Here is a 21846-nt window from a genome sequence, read left to right as displayed (position 1 = left end):
CTTTTAGTTTTATTCTTCTCAGTCTAATCTATCTGTTATCAACTGTGATAAGAATCCACCGACTATTCAGTCGAGGTTTGACCTGGAATCATTATAGCTGAGTCACTCTTCTGTGGAGTCTTTTCAAGCCCAAGGCTTCCCCCTCCTGGCTCAGATTTCATACTCAGAGCTGTTGACATAAGAAGGGGCTGCTGCTGCTGCCGAGAAAGAAGCTCTGAAACAGACAGTGTATCTGTTTGCAGTGTGCAGCCAGTCATTATCTACTGTATGCAGTTTAATTTCTATGAGAGACACTTCCTACAGGCAGCCACACAGCATACCAAAATAATAAAGTTGAAAGCAGACAGATGAAAGCCTGCTGCCGCCCTGCTTGTCTATAGTCTATAGACAGCACATCCAGAACAGTTTATAACCTGGAAGCAGAAGAGATATGAGCCGGCGGCCATATTGGATATTTCCTGGAGCAATAATGGATAAAAAACACTCAAAAAGGCACTCCAGAGTGACGAAATTATCAGGTAGAGCATTTATTCTTTACAAGCTATCAACTGATATGTTTATTTTGTGTGAATCGTTCCATCTCTGGTTCCCTTTAAGACAATCAAATGATAAAAAGAAAACTGGAAGCAAAATTCCATGAAAAGTACATTATATATAGGTCAATGTTTGGGCCTTATAGATCAACTAGTGACCTTAGCCCATTTAAAAATGGGCTAGGTCTGTCTCCGTGCGCCTGCTGTGCGCAAGCGCGCTCCCGTCTGTCCCCTGCGCGCACGCGCCGCGCACCTGGCCGCCTGCTCGCACACCCGCCTGGCTGGCTGCGTCCCTCTCGTCCTCCCTGTGTGAGGCTGGGTCAGTGCTGTGCACATGCGCAGTAGCAAAAAGCACGGACCCAGCTACACAGACAGCTATTATTATAGAGGATGAACTAAAGGAAATGTATCAGAATTTATGGAACCCTTACAAAACTCTATTTCATGGAGAACATTAAATGAACAATTGGAGAAACTGTAGATAAAACAATACTGACTCCTTACATACACAATAGCTCCTAATAAGTGGACCTCTCACTACATATTTCAAAAGTAATTAAAAAGAGATAAAAGACTTGGCAGATGGCTTTATTGACTTTCTTTTTTGAGTTCAATCTTAAAAGAGGAATGCTTATGTTTTAGTATTGAATAATATTTAAATGCTGTGACATTATGTGAAAGCATCAAGCATGCAAATTACTAGCTCGGTGAATAATGAAACCAAACTTTTTGCATGCCTAATTTGGAGATCAAAACACCAAAAGGACTTAATAGGAGGAAGTTTGCCCAAAACTCACAATTTTAGGGACAACCAGAGTTACGAGTGTAGGATTTAGGAAGGAATCAATTTAGCAAGGAATACTTTGCTCTAAATATTTCTCATAGGGGCCATGATTTAGAAAGTTATGGTGAAGAGGTTTGGATTGGTTGGATTGTTTTATATTTGTAAACCAATTACTGTGTTTATAATTTGTCATCTGGATAATGGATTAAAAAAAAAAACATAACAAAACAATAAAAGCACTTAGAGACACTGAAGCGAACTTATTTTCCCCATTTTACCTCATAAGTCGCTTCAGTGCTCTCAAGCCAAGTAAACCGCCGTGTCCCTGCCCCTAAACGAGCGCTGCAGAGCCCCCAAATCCATCCGCACATATCCACGACCAACTTGGTCGTGGATTTTGCTGCGCTGAGGGGCAGAGCTTCCAGCTGTAGCTCTGCCCCTCCTGATGTCAATTGCCGCACGGATCGCTGCCTCTCCCCGCCCCTCTCTGTGAAGGAAGAGTGAGAGGGGCGGGGAGAGGCGGCGATGTGCCACGACTGACGTCAGGAGGGGCAGAGCTGAAGCTGAAAGCTCTGCCCCTTCCAGGAAATGCCGGCCAGATTGCCCCCTGGGGATTTGGGGGCTCTGCAGCGCTCGTTTTGCGCCGGGGACGTGGCGGATTACTTGGCTTGAGAGCACTGAAGCGAATTATACGGTAAAATGGGGAAAATTAGTTTGCTTCAGTGTTTCTTTAACTTAGTGTCTGTACATTTGTAGTCAAACAATCCATCCAGTTACAAAAGGGTCTGTCAAGGAGCCAGGAAGCAACATACAACAGGCTGATGTAAAGCAATATATCCTTGCAATGAGTAGAATTTAACTATTTCAGCCTGCAGTTATTTTTCACGTTATGTATCAGAGCAATGTTCACCTCCCATTCATTTGCTAATAACTTTATTACTAATTATCACAAAGAATTGATCTACAGTATATCTTGTTTTTTCTACCACCAATTAGGCTTTCTTTGGGTGGTACATTTTGCTAAGAATTATTTTTTTCTAAATGCATTTTAACAGGAACATTAAGAAAAAACGGAAAAAAATCATTATTTCTCAGTTTTCAGCCATTATAGCTTTAAAATAATACATGCTACCATAGTTAAAACCTATTTATTTTATTTGCCCATTTGTCCTGGTTATTACACCATTTAAATTATGTCCCTATCACAATGTATGGCGCCAATATTTTATTTGGAAATAAAGGTGCATTTTTTCAGTTTTGCATCCATCACTATTTACAAGCATATAATTTAAAAAATGCTCATAATATACCCTCTTCACATGCATATTGAAAAAGTTCAGACCCTTAGGTAACTATTTATGTTTTTATTTTTATAGAATTTTTTTTCCATTAACATTATTTGGGGGTAATTTTTGATGTGGGAGGTAAACAGTTATTTTTAAATGTAATAATGTGTTTATTTTATTTTAAAAAATGTATGTAGATGTAGTTATGTAGTTTTACTATTTGGCCACAAGATGGCCACAGTGAAATGTTTTTAATTTAGTCCTGGAAGCGAGCACTCTCGCTTCCAGGAAGTATGAGGACGTGAAACTTTTTTTTCTCAGAAAGACTGCTCGGTCTTTCTACCGGGGACTTAGATCAATGAAGGGGGAACCAAGTTCCCATTCATTGATCTCCGGACTAACGGGGGGTGGCAAAGGAGCGCGTGGGCGTGCGCGAAGCAGCACAGCAGGAGCTGCCTGGACGAGACAATCACATCCAGGCGGCATATATGGTTAAATGGCAAGTTTCATTTAAAAGGGACGTGGAATTGGTTTACTAATCTGTAATGTTGGGGCATGGTGAAAGAGATTGCCAAAGGGAAAATGGAAGTATAAATAACGGGGTGGGGGGATGATGGTGTGCATCAACATTTTGCAATGGCACTTCATACATTGTAGTTGTACCGCTGAAATCAAATACATATGACACATTTCTACTGAGCTGATTCAGCACAATGTAATAGCTCCTGGCTGAGGTCCCAAACTGCTAATCCGATTACCTGTTATTTGTGAAGGTTATAGAAAGTAAACACGTTCAACACATTTTACTTCAAAGTTTCCTATTACAATCCAATTGAACTGTCATTATCATTCAATGCCTGTAATGTAACATCACAGAAGAATGCAACAAAGAAATAACAAGAGCCTACAATTATTTGTCTGGATTATAGATTTTTGATGACAAGACCGGGAGGAGGATGAAGCAAGAACTGCTCCTGTTTTTAGGCATACTGTTCATTCTCTTTCCTTTTCATCTGACTGCAAGTCAGGGCTGTCAGGACATGATAAATGTCAAGTGGCTTTACACTTAATTCCTTTAATACTTTTTGTGAAAGGTTTTCAAACCAAGTGTCTGGACAATGTTTAGGAATGTGAATCCTCACATCATCACTAGAAGGATTACCTGCAATTCTCTTCATCCAAGATGCTTCATCTATTCCCAGGTTGTTGTTGATGATTTTCAGGATGTTGCCCAAGATAACACTGAGGTGTTCTGAAGTCACCTGAGTACAGCACGGTCTGGCATTTTCAGGCACATTCTCTGTGCCTCTTTCCCACCAGTAAGAAAGATAGTTGCATAGCATTGGCAGGACAACCTCAATGACATGTGGCATCTCCGTGTACCTTGCTCCAGACTCTGCTAGGTCGTTTATCTCCTTCATAAGGCCCTCCAGGTGTGGCATTTCTGGACACATCTCTTCTACTGTATCTGGCATTCCTAAAACTGCAGCACAGCAATTTTCATTAATGCATGTATGTCACACTATATACGGCCTCATTAATTTGTCAGCAAGTGTTTTTTTTGGTTTAACCAAATTTTATAAAAACAACACAGGAATCTGAAATTCTCTTATAGCTGGAATTAAAATGTATGCAGCAAAGTAGGCACCAAAGCTTTTGTGTGCTTCTGAGGAGACCCTCAAACTGACCCTAACTGGCAAATAAAAACAAATACTTTGATTAAAAATGTGGTAATGCAACATGATCTAACAGAGGCAAGGTGTTCAGTAAGTCTATAAACAAGGTTGGATACACAGATGGTTACCCGGGCCAAAGTGAAGGTACATGTAGTACCTTGCACTACCTGCTTTGTTGGGATGTTTTTGCCTTTATAGACATTTTCTTCATACAGGTTCACTTTAAAATATTGACCTATTCCTCATCCTAATGATAAATCTGTGCTTATAAAATGTCACATCATATAAGCCTCAGATATATTAAAACTTGAATAGGAAGACTCATTTCTTCTACAAAAAGAAAATTTGAAGTCGACAACCGTAACACATTCAAAAATAGCTGAACTGTTAATTCCTAAATGGAAAAAAAAAAAAAAGAATGCTGATCTAAGCTTATATTCATGCTAGGCATCCAGATTTTCAAACCTTCCTTTTATTCTCTTTATTTCTCAGCGTCGGTATAAATATAATTTCTGTTATACCTACAAAAACTTTATACGGAACCCAGAAATGGAAATACACAAAGACTGCTGTTGCTGCAGATACAGTCATGCACAGGACAGAAAAAAAGATTGATTCAACAACAGTAAGAAGTCAAACATAAATATAGGTTATTATTATTTAGTATTTATATAGTGCTGACATTTTACGCAGTGCTGTACAGAACACACATACACACACATATGTATATATTCTTTTCACTAACTGACCCTCAGAGGGGTGCACAAGCTAACAGATACTGAGTCATATATCCATCGTAGTCCAAGGCTACTTTTAAGGGCAAAGTCAATTACCTTGTCTGTATGCCTTTAACTAAGTATCCACATTGCGATTTTCCTACGCACCGGAGTTTTTTTGAGAGCCGAGCGGTCCTTTCCGTGCCATCGCGATGTGGGTACAGACGTGAGAGAACGCAACGTCACAATAACGACCGTCAAAGTGGACTGGATCGTTGCGAACCCTGACGACTCCCGCGCAAAGTATAGCGATCGCTTGAAGTCTTGTTCGCTCCCCGCATGTAGCGTCGCGTGACATTGTGCGCACCTGCCATCAGGAAGAGGCGTCGCTGACGACCGTCATCAAGGGGACATCACAGGACCCATCGGGCGGTAAGTACGCAGCTTTTGGGGGTGTGGGTGGAAAGCGTAGAGACCCATGCAGAGGGAACATCTAAATTCTGTGCAAATAGTAGCCTAGCTGGGATTCAAATAGTGAACCAAGGGCTGCAAGGCTATCCATTACACCACCATTTGACCACATACACCCATACGAAACACCCACAGCTGTACTATTCCCATATGAAAGTAAAGTCTAAGGGCCTGATTCACAAAGCGGTGCTAACAGTTAGCACGCTGGTGAAAAGCCCTTTATCATGCCTAAACTCAGTTTAGGCATGATAAGTTTAGGTGTGATAAGTTTAGGTGTGATAAGTTTAGGCATGTTAAGTTTAGGTGTGATAAGTTTAGATGTGATAAGTTTAAGCACCAACTGGGTTAGCACCGCAGTGCACAGCTGATCAAAAGTTTTGCGCTAGCAAAGTCTGGTGCACTTCGCATAGAGTTTTGCGTGCAGGACTTTGCGCGCGATCTTAACTTATCTAAACTTAGCATGCCTAAACTTATCATGCCTAAACTTATCACGCCTAAACTGACTTTTCCCCAGCATGGTGCAATGGTTATCATGCCTAAAGTCTCTAACTGGGTTAGCACCGCTTTGTGAATCGAGCCTTAAATATTCTAAAGTTCTAATAACACACAGCTCCTTTCCCCTTCTTCCTGTTTTATATTAAACAAGTTGGCGGGTCAATTAAGAATCTTGTAGTTCGTAGGAATTAGGCCTCTTGCACACTGCAAGTGATTCCGATTCAGATTCCACTTTTTAATCGGTTTTTACATCCGATTCAGATTCCGATTTGCAGTTTGCTCCCTGCACACTGCAAATCGGAATCTGAATCGGATGTAAAAACTGATTAAAAAGCGGAATCTGAATCGGAATCACTTGCAGTGTGCAAGAGGCCTTAGGCAGCAAACAAATGTAAGGTCTCTGTCTTATAACAGGGGCCTGCTGGGATGATGTGCAATTACAGGATCTTGGACCTCAAAGAACCCAAAAGGGAGAGATACACAGATGGACACTGGTTGTAGTATGCACATGACTAGGGAAAACGTACAGCATTACATGGAGCCACCCAAATTGTCCCAATGCCATGTACACATGCTAAATGGTTTTCAGCAAAGATGGCCGTCTCTGAAGAGAATCTAGCTTGTGTATGGCAGCCTCCAACCCTCACCAATGTGTCGCCAAGAGATCTGGAGTCCTGGAATATCTGAGCACTGGCCAGGGGCACTGTTCTTCTTACACATTTCACTGCGTCATGCACTCCGCCATCACCCCTCCTCCACATTCCATAGCTACAGTATGCATCCCTAAACTGTGAGCTAGTAACTGTACATCTTTTGGCCCTGAGCTTGAAGGATTGAGTCCCGCAGGTGACAGTTCTTGTGTGTACCCATCTTTAGTCTAGAATAGGGACATAATGCTGGGCATACACGGCTCGATTTTGCAGCTCGATTCTCCCGCTCGATCAATACCCCGCTCGATTCTGCAGGTGATTCTCGTATCTTCCGCTTGTTTTTCTTATCTTTTTCCATTGTCCTCAATGCAGAGTCGAGCGGCGAAACGATCGGGCGGGAGATCGGACGTATCGGAAATTATCTATCGCGCTATCTAAATGGCTCACAATCGAGCTGTGTATTCCCAGCATAAGACATAGATTTTGACTATGGTAGGGATTAGACTGTAAGATCCTCTGAGGGACAGTTGGTAACTGATTATACACCCAGTAAAGCACTGCAGAATCTGTCAGCACTATATTTATAGGGATGATAAATGAGATGCAAATAATTTCTTCTTGCATTAAGATTTCATGTTAATTTCATGCAGCTCGAAATTGGACCAATCACAATCATTTCCTGACATTTTTATTGGTCCAAGTTCAAGCTACATAACATTTACATGAAATTTTAATTCAAGAATAAATTATTTGCATATCATTGATCATCTCTATACAGTCATTTGAAAAATGTTGGTAACCTCTCTCAGCCAGCACACAAATTGACTCTACTGTCAACAACAATAAAACATAACAATTGCATGTCTTTCATTTGTGTACCATAGTGTTATTTTAACTAAGATTTTTAGTGAAGTAGAGCCTTGCAATTTGTTATAACCTTATTAGAGATATTAGAGGATACCAGAGCTCAAAGCATTAGGAGAAATGGGGGGAGCAGGCATGAATGAGCAGCTGTTCTGATGCCCACTGCCCCCCCTCCTTTCATACCTAAAGCCCCTCTGGTAGCTTCTTCTGGGTCGCCGGAGTCGGGCATCACTGTGCCTGCGCTGGCCTGGCTGCACGCATCCTACAGTGCATGATCATGGCCGGGAGGGCTGTGCACATGACGTCACGAATACGGCATGTGCAGAACACTCTTAGCCACAGTCATGCACTGTAGGGCACGTGCAGTCAGGTCAGTGCAGGGCAGTGATAGCCAACTCTGGTGAACCGGAAGAAGCTGTCGGAGGGGCTTTAGGTATTTATGTATGAAAGGAGGCGGGGCAGACGAGAACTGGGAGAGCGGTGGACATCAGGACAGCTCCCCATTCATGCTCCTCCGTTTCTCTTAATGCTTTGGGCTCTGGTATCCTTTAAGTAAGGTTGTTGTAACTAACGCCTACATTTCTCCTGGTTATAACATATTAATGAAGCCTTAGTTAATGCTCGTTTCACTATGCTAACATAAGATTTATTTCACGTGTGAAATACTTGAATAAAAGTCAGCATCTCATTCTCTGATGTGGCTGCTAGATGTACAGCTGTACTAGATGTACAGATTCGGGCAAACACAGCTACAAAACTGATTTTTACATTTGAAAGCAGGCTGCCAAAAATTAAATTAAATGCTTGTATTTGCTAATGGAAGATACAAATGTTTCCTTATTTAATAAAACAGCACAATATGAAAAGGTTTCGAAATGTTCTGATTGTGCTAGTTTTGGCAACAACTTATTTTCATAAATCATTCCTGTGTTCAGCAGCGTTTAAAGCATTTTCATACACTCATTACATAGGGACCTAAACTCTATAGATTTAAAAGATTACTTTACAATGTGGTAAGCATGACAGCTAAATGATACTTACTGGCTCTTTCCCGGAGTGACTTGGTGTTGAAAACAGAGAGTGGATTGTTGTGGTTTAGTGATGGCTCGAGAAAAGCCACAGGAATAGCACCAGCCAGAGCCGCCAGACATTCTCCCAGTGCGGGCCGCTGCCTGTAGAGAAAACAAACTTTGGTATGTTTCATACTCATACAAATAAAGGCCTAATTGTTTACAGATTTCACTGTGGACATTGTGGTTAAAGACTATTAAAATAATATAAAATGGAAATTGCACTTTTTTTAGCACCTACTAAATGTTTAATTGCATGTGTAGATGGCAGCTGCCTTTTAATGGGCATAGATCATACATGTCAAACTCCGGCCCGCGGGCCAAATCTGGCCCTCAGAGCCATCAAATCTGGCCCTCAAGGGGTTTCCCCACTTTGCATTATGTTTGGCCTAATCTAGACCACCAGGGAAGCTATACTGGAGAGGAAGCCCTAGAACACAAGGTAAGCCATATGGGGGAGGTTAAGGAAATCACTAAACATTAGGGAACTGTATAGGGGAGGGTGGGGGCCACTAGACACCAGGGAACTGTATAGGGATGGCAGGGGGGCCATTAGACACCAGGGAACTTTATACGGTGGAAAGTAGACATTGAGGTTGGCCCACGGCTAGATCCCAGTGTTCAATTTTGGCCCACTTTGTACTTGAGTTTGACACCCCTGGCATAGATACAAAATGTATTATTAAGATAAGTGATTTCAAGTTGCAATCCATTGGCTTAAATCTGCTTTCTGAACATCAAGAACCATGACCGCTTCAACTGAAAGGATTATAAAAATACCACAGGCGGGCACGCATTACCTTATTCATTGTTGGACATCACATTGCTCTGTGCACAAGCCAAACACGCTATTCATTAAAGGAGTCATCAGGCAATCTATCCTACCCCCCAATCTACTTACCTGGGACTTCCTCCAGCCCCTTGCAGCTGATATGTCCCACGCCGCAGCTCCGCTCTCAGCCACCAGCCTGGGGTCCTCGGGGACCTCGATGTCATCCTCACCTGCGCAAGTGCCGCTGTCAATCAAGTCACCATTATCCGGACTGTACTGCGCAGGACCTTGACTTGACTGACAGCGGCGCTCGCGCAGGTGCAGTAGAGGACTGCCTGGTGAGACACCGTCGGGGACCCCGGGCCGGCAGCTGAGAGCGAAGCTGTGGCGTGGGACATATCAGCTGGAAGGGGTTGGAGGAAGCGCCAGGTAAGTAGATCGGGCGTACGATAGAGTGCCTGATGACTTCTTTAAATAGATGTGCTGTTGCCTTGAGCCGTTTTGCCCAGTGATCAGTTTGAACATACAATAAACATGCACATGAGCAGTATGTGAAAACTGAGACTTAGAAAATAAGGGCCTGCGCTGAGCTTTTAAAATTGCACTTGTTTTTAAATCACAAGGGACTTGATTCACAAAAGAGTGCTAACTGTTAGCACGGCCGTTTTTGCGCAAATTTTCACGTGTGCGCGCAACCACGAATTTCGCGATCGCACGCAATTAAATAGTTTCACACGCAAACGCAAACTTTCACGTGAAATCGTTATTTTTGCACAAGAACAATAACGATTTTGCACGAAAATTTGTTTAATTGCGCGTTAAACGAAACGTTTAATTGCGCGCTAAAATTCGCGATCGAGCGCAAATGTTGATTGTATCTATTTATTTAATTATTGTGTTTATAAAAATATTACGCAGTGCTATCTAGAAAGCCAGTCCTGACATAATTTTCTCCCTTACTCTGTCTGTGTATCATTGCTCACCCTCCTCCCAGTCTTCAGACACTCCCACCCAGCTCTGCCGTAGAAAGTGCATTGTCTCAGTATTAAGATATTGGCCAATCAGAGAGAAACAGAGGTGCGGAAGGGGAAACGGGAAGGAAATAGGCTTCAGCCAATCAGGCTGCATTAGCTATGTCTGAGGGGAAAATAAAGACAAAAAAAGAAAACCCAGCATGCCCTGCAACTTCCTTTGTGCAGCAGATGTACCAAATAAGGGGAATGAGGTTTTTTTTGGAGAAGAAAATAGTGATTTTTAACTTTTGGATTGCCTTTTTAGCATCCTTATTAATTGTTTACCAAATAAAAATAAAGAATTGATTTTTTATTTTATGCCTGACAGCTACACTTTAGGCAGGGAACACACTTGTCTTTCAGTTTTCTGCGCGCGTTTTCCTGCATACTTTTTCTGCACACCAAGTGTGTCTCTATGCAGGAAAACGCGTGCGTTTTTTTTATAAGAGCTGATGTAATTGATACAAAAAACTGACAAAATGTGCAGTCATGATGCAGAATGTCAGTTTTTTTTCTGCGCACGAACAAAATATTAAGTTTGTACTAGCCCATTGATTAACATGAGTTCTCAGTTTTTCTGTGCAGAAAACACGTACGAAAACAGTCAAGTGTGTTCCCTGCCTTAAAGCAGACCTGAACTTAGAACTTCCTCCCTGCTCTAAAAGATACATAACAGCCTAATAACCTTTAAACAAAAAAACATTTCTCTGTCATACAAATCCTAAAATAAATCTGCACAGCTTCTACTTCCTGATTCATGGAAGCAGACATTTGTTCACAGCACATGCTTTCAAATGAGCTTATCTGCCATCTCTGCCATGGCAGTCATGTGACATGGAGAGAGATTAAATTACAACTTGTGATTAAACACAAAGGAAGGGGGAAATAAACAGCCTTAACTCTCTAAATACCGTACATAGAGGGTGCATTTCTCTGTGTTTTCCTTCTGTCCTGTGCAAGAATTCAGGTCCACTTTAATTAGGTTAAAGTTATGAGAGATTGTTGTCATGCATACTACATGAATCATGAAGAATGAAGGTGCACATTTACGGATGATTAGTTTACCTTTACATAGTTACATAGTTGCTTGGGTTGAAAAAAGACTTACGTCCAACGAGTTCAACCAGAGAACAAAGTACAACACCAGCCTGCTCCCTCACATATCCCTGTTGATCCAGGGGAAGGCGAAAAACCCTTACAAGGCATGGTCCAATTAGCTCCAAAAGGGAAAAAATTCCTTCCCGAGTCCAGATGGCAATCAGATAAAATCTGTGGATCAAGGGGGGCGTGGTCGGAAGCTATGTAGAGCGGACGTGCTGGCTCTGAGCTCCCGCCGAGGCATCCTGTAATATCCTTTTTTACTCTGAAATTTCGCCGTTTTTCAAGTCGAGACCGGCTGGAATAGCCCCCTGACTATCTCCTGAGCAGATGGATACCAGAGGTACCAAGAGGAAAACTGGAGACAAGGCCTCCGCGATCGCTGCGAAGCTCCGCCAGTTCAAGCGCGCCGGCCATGATGACGAGGCAGAGGAGAAGGAGATGGCCGCGCCTGGTCCGACACTATCACAGATCATGGAGGCCATCACTGCTTGCCAAGGTAGTCTTTCAACTATCTCTACTACTCTTGAAGAGGTGAAGACGGACGTCTCCCTCCGTCGACAAGATTTGCAAACCCTTCGCGCGCGGGTGGGAGACTCGGAGGCCCGAATCAGCGCACTAGAGGACAGCACTAGGCCACTACAGCCAGCCATTACTGAGGTCAGAAGGGACATACGCACTATAAAAACAAGGCAGGAAGACCTTGAGAACCGCAATCGGCGGTCCAACATAAGGATCGTTGGCCTTCCTGAGAAGGCTGAGGGATCGACTGCAGAGGATTTTACGGAAAAGCTGTTGATGGATCTCTTTGGGCGTGAACGCTTTTCATCTGCCTTTATAGTAGAACGGGCACATAGAATCCCTGCCAAAATGCCTAAACCAGGCTCTCCTGCCCGTACATTTATTTTCAAATTGTTTAATTACAGGGATAGGGACACTGTCCTCCGTGCAGCGAGGGAGATGGGTAAAATTCCTTATGAGAACTGCAATCTTTCCTTCTATCCTGATTTTTCGATCGAGGTACAGAAGCAACGAGCTCAATTTGCTACTGTGAAACGGGCCCTGAGGGATGCTGCTCTTACTTATGCCATGATCTATCCAGCAAAACTTAGAATCATAGCGGATGGACAAACTGGCTGGATTCTAGACCTAAGTCCTCTCAGGCATCTTTACAAAGTGATGACTGATCTCTTTATTACTCCTTTGGCCTATGCTGAACTCTGAGGTGGTTACATTCTGTTTTTTCCCCATCGGTTATATGCTTGCAGCATGACTTTTATCTTTTCTTTCAAAATTCTAGAATCAACATCTACATACCTAAATTAAGCTAGATGTTTACGACATGGCTTATATCCTTACTATTTACATGGAGACTCCATTTACCTACGATATTACCATACTTCAGAGACCCTTTCCTTATTAAGGGGTAAAAGCTTACTTCTTTTGAAAAGTCTCTATTCTATATAAGGTCACCTAGCTATGTGTTTTCAGATATAGAGAGATTATATTTGCACAAGAGCATAGATAAGAGGAGGCCTTTATTACGATATAATTCCTCACTTTAGATAAAGGAGTTGTAGAATGATGTTTCCTATTGTCTATCTCTGTTATAGAATAGGTATGACTTATTTTGCTAAATTTGAGTTTAGTTTATACATTTTCACTCATAGTTTGGAACTTAGCTGGTCCTTCTTATTAGTTCACAAAACCTAGTAATCTTTCTCATTTGCCTCGGCGGACGTGCTTAAGATGCGTACTACTGTATACTATAGTTTTTTTTCTAAAAAGCTATGTTATAATCAATCATAGGTGGGTGCAGGATTTTTCTTCTCCCCCCCCCCCTTTGCTTGCTCATTTACATATCCCCCCCCCCCCCCTCGGTGAGTTGTTTTCTCCACTGAGAGTTCCTGGGCTAGTGGTTAGGTGGTATTAAAGCAAGGTTAGCCCAGAGGGTGACTCTGGTATAGATAACTATTTGTTTTTTTGATGTCTTTTCTGTTGTTTTGGTTTAAGGGTTGTGTATTGTCTATCCCGCCCTCTCCCCCTCTTGCTCTCCAAGATACAGATATGTTTTATGGATTTAATGTCTTCTGAATGTAAGATCATTACACACAATGTCCGAGGGCTTAATGACCCAATTAAAAGGCGCAAAGCTTTCCATCAGTATGCTCAGGAACATGCCTCCATATTATTCTTGCAGGAAACGCATTTAGTACATTACCGTATTCCTTCTTTCTTCGATAGAAGGTATCGTAGGGGATACTTTTCTACATTCTCTAGGAAAGCCAGAGGGGTTGCTATATTTTTTGCTAATTACATTTCATTTGATTTACAGGATTCCTATAAGGATTCAGAGGGTAGAATTTTTATCCTCAAAGGTACCCTGGATGGCAAATTAGTAACACTTATCAACTGCTATGCTCCAAACGCTTGACAAACAGAATTCCTTAAAAAACTTGCCCCTCTAATTGAAAAATTTAGATCTCCCCACATGATAATTGCAGGAGATTTTAATTCTGTTGCCAATCCTGCTTTAGATCGTTCCACTCTTTCCCCCTTTGCTCATAGTTTTTCTAGGAGACTTTCTGGGGTTCTGGCAAAGGCGCAAGTGATAGACATATGGAGAGCACATAACATTGGCTGTCGCCAGTATCCATTTTATTCTTATCCACGCCAATCATATGCTCGCTTAGATTACATCTTTCTTTCTCCTGTGATTGCTTCAAATTCCATATCATCTGATATTGTCTCTTGCGCCTGGTCCGATCACCACATGGTCTCGGTTGTACTTCAGGGTTTTGGTTTGCCTTACCACCTTAAACATTGGAGGTTAAATGACACTCTGATTGCAGATCATGCTAGCCGCTCAGAAGTAGCTGCTGAGCTGGAGGAATATTTTCTTCATAATGATGAGGAGAATACCCCCCCTGCGCTTAGATGGGCTGCCCACAAACCCGTTATTCGTGGGGTTTTAATTAAAAAAGCGATCTATGGTAAAAAACAGAAGTCGGCTAAAATTCTGGCCTTGTCTAGAGAATTAGACAGTTTATATAAACAACACTACCCTAATCCAGATCCAAATATTATGCAGTTAATTAATCTTAAAAGAACCGAGCTAGATTGTATTCTAAAGCAACGTTTTTATTAAGAGGCAATAACCCTTCCACACAATTTGCCCGAAAGCTTAATGAATACTACAAACCTTCTCATACATACAAACTTAATAATAATAATGGTTCTGTGGAAACTTTGCCTTCCAGGGTAATTAAACTCTTCGAAGAATACTATACTAAATTATTAGGTCGTGCTCCCCCTTTGGACTCAGCCGCACTAGATTCTTGGCTCACTAAACTTATCCTCCCCTCTTTAACGGAAGATCATCTTGAAATTCTGAATGCTCCTATTACCATGTCTGAGGTTCAGGCCACAATAAAATCGCTTAGATCTTCTACCGCTCCAGGCCCAGACGGGTTTACCCCTCAATATTACAAGAAATTCACGGACCTTCTATCCATTCCCCTTACTGCACTATTTAATGACATCCTTAAGGGAGGTAAGTTTCCTTCTGAAATGTTAGAAGCATCTCTTACCCTTTTACCTAAACCAGGCGTGGTCCATTCTAATCCATCCAGATTTTGTCCAATATTAATACTTAATAATGATATAAATTTTTTTCCAAGATCCTGGCTGTGCGGTTGGGTTCAATTGTGGGGCATCTTATTGGGGTTAATCAAACTGGGTTTATTCCTGGGAGACAGGGTGCAGACAACGTGAGATTAGCAGTCAATATAATCCAAGACGCTGAACTTAAAAACAATAGACTTTTGATGCTGGGGTTAGACATAAGCAAAGCATTCGATTCGGTTGGTTGGGCATATTTATCCACTGCGTTACAAGCTTTCGGTTTTAATGGTCCCTTTCTCACTGCTATTCTTTCCCTATATGATAATCCCTCAACTATAATTCGTATACCGGGTGCTTCATCCTCTAGTATAGGTCTCAAGTGTGGCACGAGGCAAGGTTGCCCGTTGTCGCCTCTTCTCTTTGCTCTAGCTTTGGAGCCATTGGCTGCAGCAATCCGTCAGCATCCTGATATATCAGGTTATGGGCCAGACAATTGTACATTAGTCCTTTACGCGGATGATGCCCTCTTATTTCTAACCCGACTTGTCACCACCCTTCCTAATTTATTTGAGCTCCTACATTTATTTGCATCCTTTTCAGGACTTCAGGTGAATACCTCAAAGTCCATTGCAATGCCAATTAATCTTTTCTCATACAATTAAATTACCGGAGGCTAATTTTGACTTTAAGTGGAATAAGAACACATTCAAATACCTTGGTGTCAATCTTACGGCACAATTCCGTAATTTATCTGCAGCAAACTTTCTGCCTCTTTTCCATTCCTTGAATAATATGCTCAAAAGTTGGTCACAATATAAGGTTTCATGGTTGGGGCGTTGTTTGGCCTGTAAAATGATTCTGCTCCCTAAATTAATATATTTATTTCGCATGTTACCCCTTACTATTCCCAAAAAAGTGCTAAGCCCTATGCAATCCCAAATTAATAAATTAATTTGGAATTCTAAACCTGCTCGAGTAAGAGCACAGGTTCTATATAGATTCCTTCAGGGTGGAATCGGCCTCCCTAATCTCTGGTATTATTATCTGGCTTCGAAATTAAATCAACTTCTGGATTGGGGTTTATCATCCGAACAACCCCTCTGGTGGAAATTCGAAGTAGAAACCATCAAACCATACTTCTTAGCTTATCTGATTACGGTGGTGACAAGTCGGGATATACCTGCCCTTTTTAAACTGAACAAAATTGTAGCGACCTTGGCCAAATTATGGGTCGATCTTGCCCTAAAACTTAAGTTAATAAATCCTCCTTCCCCAAAGTTATCCTTCTTGGGAACCCCTAAGTTCCCCCCTGCTTTTCACCAGCCAGCACAATTTGGATGGTGGATTGATAAGGGGTTAACTACTGACTCTCGATTTTGGTTTGGTAGTGCTTTTGTCCCCTTTCAACATTTAAGATTTAGCTTGGATATCCCACTGAGGGAGGCCTATAGGTACTGTCAAATCAAACATTATTACAAATCTATATTTTCATCTCCGCCATCTCAGGATCTTACTACCTTTGAATCCTTATACTTTGGTTCCACTAGGCAAAAGGGGACTATTTCTATTCTATATGCCCTTCTGAATCGTAGGCCTGATGAAGAAAAATTGGCATATATGAGGGCCTGGGAACAAGATTTGGGTTCCCAGTTATCTGATGTACAATGGTCTTCCAGCTGGGAGGCTGTTACTAAAGTAATTAAATCTAACATTTTTAAAGACACCCCGGTCAAATTATTATTCAGGTGGTATCCTACTCCTGCTAGACTGCACACATTCTATCAAGCGGTCTCATCTGACTGCTTTCGTAGGTGCGGGGGCCCTGGGACATTATTTCATATTTTCTGGGAGTGCCCGGTAGCAGCTCAATTTTGGACTGCCTTACAGTCCTTATTCTTTGAAGTGGTAAAGATTCCAATATCTCTTGATCCCTCCCACGCCCTCTTATATGTATCAAATCGGTTCCAAGGTCATATCAGGTATTTTATAAATATTTGTTATGTGCAGCACAATGGTCCATTGCCTACAGATGGAAACCCCCACTCTTGATATAGACCTGGTGAAGCATCGTCTGGATATGATCAGGTTGATGGATCGAATATATTATTCAAGTATTGAAAATATAGATCGCTTTAATATAATTTGGGAAGATTGGTCGTTATACAGAGGCCATCATTGAATGATAAAGTTTGTTATCCTTTTTCTTTTATTTCCATACGATTTGTGCTTTGGAGATGGGGAGGGGGGGATGAGGGTTGAAAGTTTAAATGACCATACACTGTGTTTAATGTGTTTATTGTTGTTGAAACTGCATACTAATGTGTATTATTATACTGTTGTACTGTAAATTGAGGAGTGATTATATATATATATATGTATCTTCTGGCAAAGTTTATATTCGGAAGTTGCATTTTTTGATTACTCTGTATCTGCAATGACTTATTATGACTTGATTTGTTATCCTATTTGCTATATACTTCAATAAACCTCTTCATTATAACAAAAAAAATCTGTGGATCAACATCATTGGGCATTCCTAGTAATTGTAGCCATGGATGTCTTTCAACGCAAGGAAAGCATCTAAGCCTCCTGCTGGCTTGAAGGAGGAAGTACAGTAGTGAGTCATGGAACGTGGCCAACACTTCACCTGTGACGCGAATGGACCACAGATGATCCAGCAGACTTCTGGGTAAGTTAACCCCCTCTGTCATCATAGTAACAGCAATTTAATCAGCCCTTCATTAACATTTCAATTCCGAGTAGCTACGAGCTTGTAGCTACTCAGAAGAGCATCACTGGTGAGGAGTTCTATAATATAGGCATGGCATGACAGAAGGCTCTGTGACCAAAAGTTTTCAGGTGGACTCTGGGTTTAATTTGACTTCAGCAAGGATAGTAATTAAAGATAATCTCTGTGTGAAAACTAAAATCCTTTAGCAGATAGAATTCCTGTATATGAGGTAAACAATAGAGCTGCTTGAGTTTCCACTTGCAGCCACACCACATAAAGCCACTCCCATGGTCCACTGTGGTCTGGCTGGAGCCTGGGGCAGATGCGTTTCAACCATAGGCTAAATGGAAAACACCTCTGCCTGTCTGGGATTATAAAGAATGGCACTGAAGTGCCCACTTATTGCAATAGATCCAACACACACTGATAAGTGTGAATGGCTAGAATAAGTGTGAATTGTTTTGTAAAAAAAAAAAAAAATTCGTACAGTTCCTCTTTCATAAAATTCTGGAATAAACATGTCAAGCCTTCGGATCACAAAAGAAGTTAGAACAATGACAACTGTATAGTGCAAAGTCATTTTTAAATACTTCAAATACAGTAATCACAAAGAAAAAAAATGGTACAACCGTGTCAGAAGGGCATCAAAAATGGGACACAGAGTAATGCCAGTGCTGTGAAATTGGTCTTACATAACTGATTTGTAAGAGAGTCGACCTAGTCAATAAGTTAAGGTTTTAAGATTGCAACCCCCCCCCCCCCCCCCAAAAAAAAGCAAGAAATAGTGGTATGCAGCTGTGCTTAGCTGTAGCTTAGCTACAGTCATTTATATACTGTATTTACATTTGTTATTGTCATAATAATTTATGAAGTCAGTAAATAATACTTACTTTACAAGCCCTTGCCATATAAATGATTCTTAATATGATTCAATATGAGTCCATTTCTTAATAAAGTGTATATGTATATGTATATATGTATAAAAATATATGTGGATTTCTGTTTGCCTGTAGCTGTGCTGAACCCCAACCTCCCTAGGGAAATTCACATGTGGTTTATATTAATTACGTTTTTGGTTGTCTTGATTAATGATGAATATAATAGTTATTTAACTGGAACATTAATACTTCTTAAGTTGCTGGACCTTTGCTCACCAACATAATGCATTTTAAGCACGTCAGCCTGCTGAGAAAACATTAATAATTCAACAGCAACATCTATTTTCCTTTCTTATTAAATGTATAAGTGTGTGCATATATTTTTTTTTTAAAGAAAAAAACACACCGTGTGCACGTTTACGGGTCTTTTTTCCCTCCTCTTTTTTTTTAAATTATTAACATACATACACATCTTGTTTCTCTTTCTTTTAATTATTAGCATATAAAACATATACATTCCAGATGTATTATATCAATTTCTTGGGAGCTCCATCTCCTGTATTTTGTTTACAACAATGTTCCTTTCTTTGCTGCTATACTAAACAGAAGCCAGAGTGTACAGAAGGCAAGACTTCTGCTCTGTAAGGACTTTTTCCTAAGCAATAAAACACTAATGCAATCTGTATAAAAATTTTGCCAGTCAGGCTAATAATAAAGCTTTTTGAAAATATACTGTAAAAAATATATTTGTAATATTTCTATACTTTTTAATACTGACCAATGAGAATCCTTTAATGGGAGGAATTGCATTGGTCAGTATAGTGGAACATTAAAATATGCTACCTGTTATTAGAGATGGCCCGAACGGTTCGTCGGCGAACGGTTCCAGGCAAACATTGGGTGGTTCGCTTTCGCCGGCGAAGGCGAACTTTCCCGGAAGTTTGGTTCGCCCCCATAATGCTTCATTAAGGTCAACTTCCACCCTCTATATCACAGTCAGCAGGCACATTGTCACCAATCAGACTACACTCACTCTTGGAGTCCCATCCCTCCTTATAAAAGGCAAGGTTCTCCAGCCGTTTTACTCACTCGTCTGCCTGCAGTAATTAGTTAAGGGACAGCTGCTGACAGACTCTGCTAGGGAGAGCTTAGTTAGGCTCTTGTAGGCTTGCTAGCTTGCTCCTGGCTGATTGTTATTCCTTATATTCCTCCCCTCCTCCTCCGGAGGAGAGTCTTGTCTTCCAGGGAATTGTAGGTTTTCAAAAGCCAGCTCACATACATTGGCCGGGAATCGAACCCAGGTCTAGTGCTTGGTAGGCAGCTCTCCTCACCGCTATAACACCACCAACACTACATGCTGAAGCCAGCCTAGCATGTACCATTATGATATATCCAAGAGAAAAATGAGCTTGCTTAGGGATTTGTAGGATGTCAAAAGCCAACTCACATACATTGGCCAGGAATCGAACCCAGGTCTACCACTTGGTAGGCTGCTATCCTAACCATTATACCACCAACACAACACAACACACTACACTACAATGCTACATGCTGAAGCCAGCCTAGCATGTACCATTGTGATATATCCAAGAGAAAAATGAGCTTGCTTAGGAATTTGTAGGATGTCAAAAGCTAACTCACATACATTGGCCAGGAATCAAACCCAGGCCTACCACTTGGTAGGCTGCTATCCTAACCATTATACCACCAACACAACACAACACACTACAATGCTACATGCTGAAGCCAGCCTAGCATGTACCATTGTGATATATCCAAGAGAAAAATGAGCTTGCTTATGAATTTGTAGGATGTCAAAAGCCAACTCACATACATTGGCCAGGAATTGAACCCAGGTCTACCACAAGGAAGGGAGGGAGAATTACACTTCCTGATGTTGTAAAGCAGTGTAGGTGTAACGATCGGTGTCAGCACACAGAGAGAATCTGATTATTGGTGATCTGCAGTATCACCAAGAATACAGATTATACCTGATTATTGATGATCTGCAGAATCACCGATAATCCAAGTATAACTAACCTCTGGACACCTTTATAGTGTGAGTGTTTGGTGCAACAGTAATGACTGAGTAAGACCACCCGAGGAGCAGGTGGTCTTTGGCAGTATGGGCGATACCGCCTTTTTGGGAAGTGCAGAAACCTTCCAGCAGCCTGAGACCTCCAGAGGGGTGGAGTCCCAGGCTCAAAGTAGGAAGGACCTGTGAGTGAGTGACACCTGAAAGGTGGATGTCACTAGCAGGTCTGGAGACTATCTCTTAAGGAGAGAGATAGCTCTCTAGGTCGGGCAAGCCAGGTCGGCAACACACAGACAGACAAGGTACAGAGAGAGAGAAGGCTGATTCGGTATCCAAAGGCAGGCAGGGTTTGGCAACAGATAATCAGATATGCGTAGTTAACGAATCAGAAAGCAGAGGGATAGTCAGGAATGCAATAGGTCATAACAGATATCAAAACAATGCCTAGTCTTGGGTGTGAAGTCCGTGGTCTCTACACCCTGGAACTAGTCTGGAGTATAATATGATGGTACAGAGTATCCCTAGACTTGGGTGTGAGGTCCGTGGTCTCGACACCCTGGAACTAGTCTGGAGTATAACACAATGATAACACAGAGTCCCTAATCTTGGGTGTGAGGTTCGTGGTCTCAACACCCTGGGACTATTCTGGAGTATAACAGAATGATAACACAGAGTCCCTAATCTTGGGTGTGAGATCCGTGGTCTCAACACCCTGGAACTAGTCTGAAGTTTAACAGAATGATAACACAAAGTCCCTAATCTTGGGTGTGAGGTCCGTGGTCTCAACACCCTGGAACTAGTCTGAAGTATAACACAATAATACACAAAAGTAATCTGGATCAGTGTGAATTCCCAGGTCCTCCTGGTTCTAACACACTGTGGGATCTGACTAAGGTCTGAGTGCTTCCACGTAAGTGTTCGCAATGGCAGACAACTTGAGACTGACAAGCAGTGACTATATATAGAGCGGCGCTCTCCGGCGCCACCCATCAGCGATCAACCAATAGCCACTTGCTTTGAGGTCAGCTGACCAACCTGGTCAGCTGATCCCTCCTCGTTTGTCATAAAGGTTCTGCCTCTCAGCGCGCGTGCGCGTATTCCTCAACCTGTGTGAACTAACAGACCCAGCCACACCAGACGCACGCTGCTG

At 41.7% G+C, this 21846-nt stretch overlaps 1 protein-coding gene across 12 annotated transcripts in view; it reads right to left on the bottom strand.

Moving 5' to 3' along the window:
* Positions 1-21846, bottom strand: part of RYR3 (ryanodine receptor 3) — a 1134733-nt gene that overhangs the window by 290339 nt on the left and 822548 nt on the right. For all 12 annotated transcript variants that reach the window (XM_068253938.1, XM_068253930.1, XM_068253931.1 and 9 more), the window contains 2 exons: positions 8517-8647; positions 3766-4086 (listed from right to left, as the gene is read on the bottom strand). In XM_068253938.1, coding sequence (XP_068110039.1) covers positions 3766-4086; positions 8517-8647 — 452 coding nt within the window. The remainder of the gene's footprint in view (positions 1-3765; positions 4087-8516; positions 8648-21846) is intronic.

The sequence above is a fragment of the Hyperolius riggenbachi genome, chromosome 9 (assembly GCF_040937935.1).
Source record: "Hyperolius riggenbachi isolate aHypRig1 chromosome 9, aHypRig1.pri, whole genome shotgun sequence".
Lineage (NCBI taxonomy): Eukaryota > Metazoa > Chordata > Amphibia > Anura > Hyperoliidae > Hyperolius > Hyperolius riggenbachi.
Note: the sequence above shows the minus strand (reverse complement) of the source record. Positions and strands in the feature narration are given on the sequence as shown.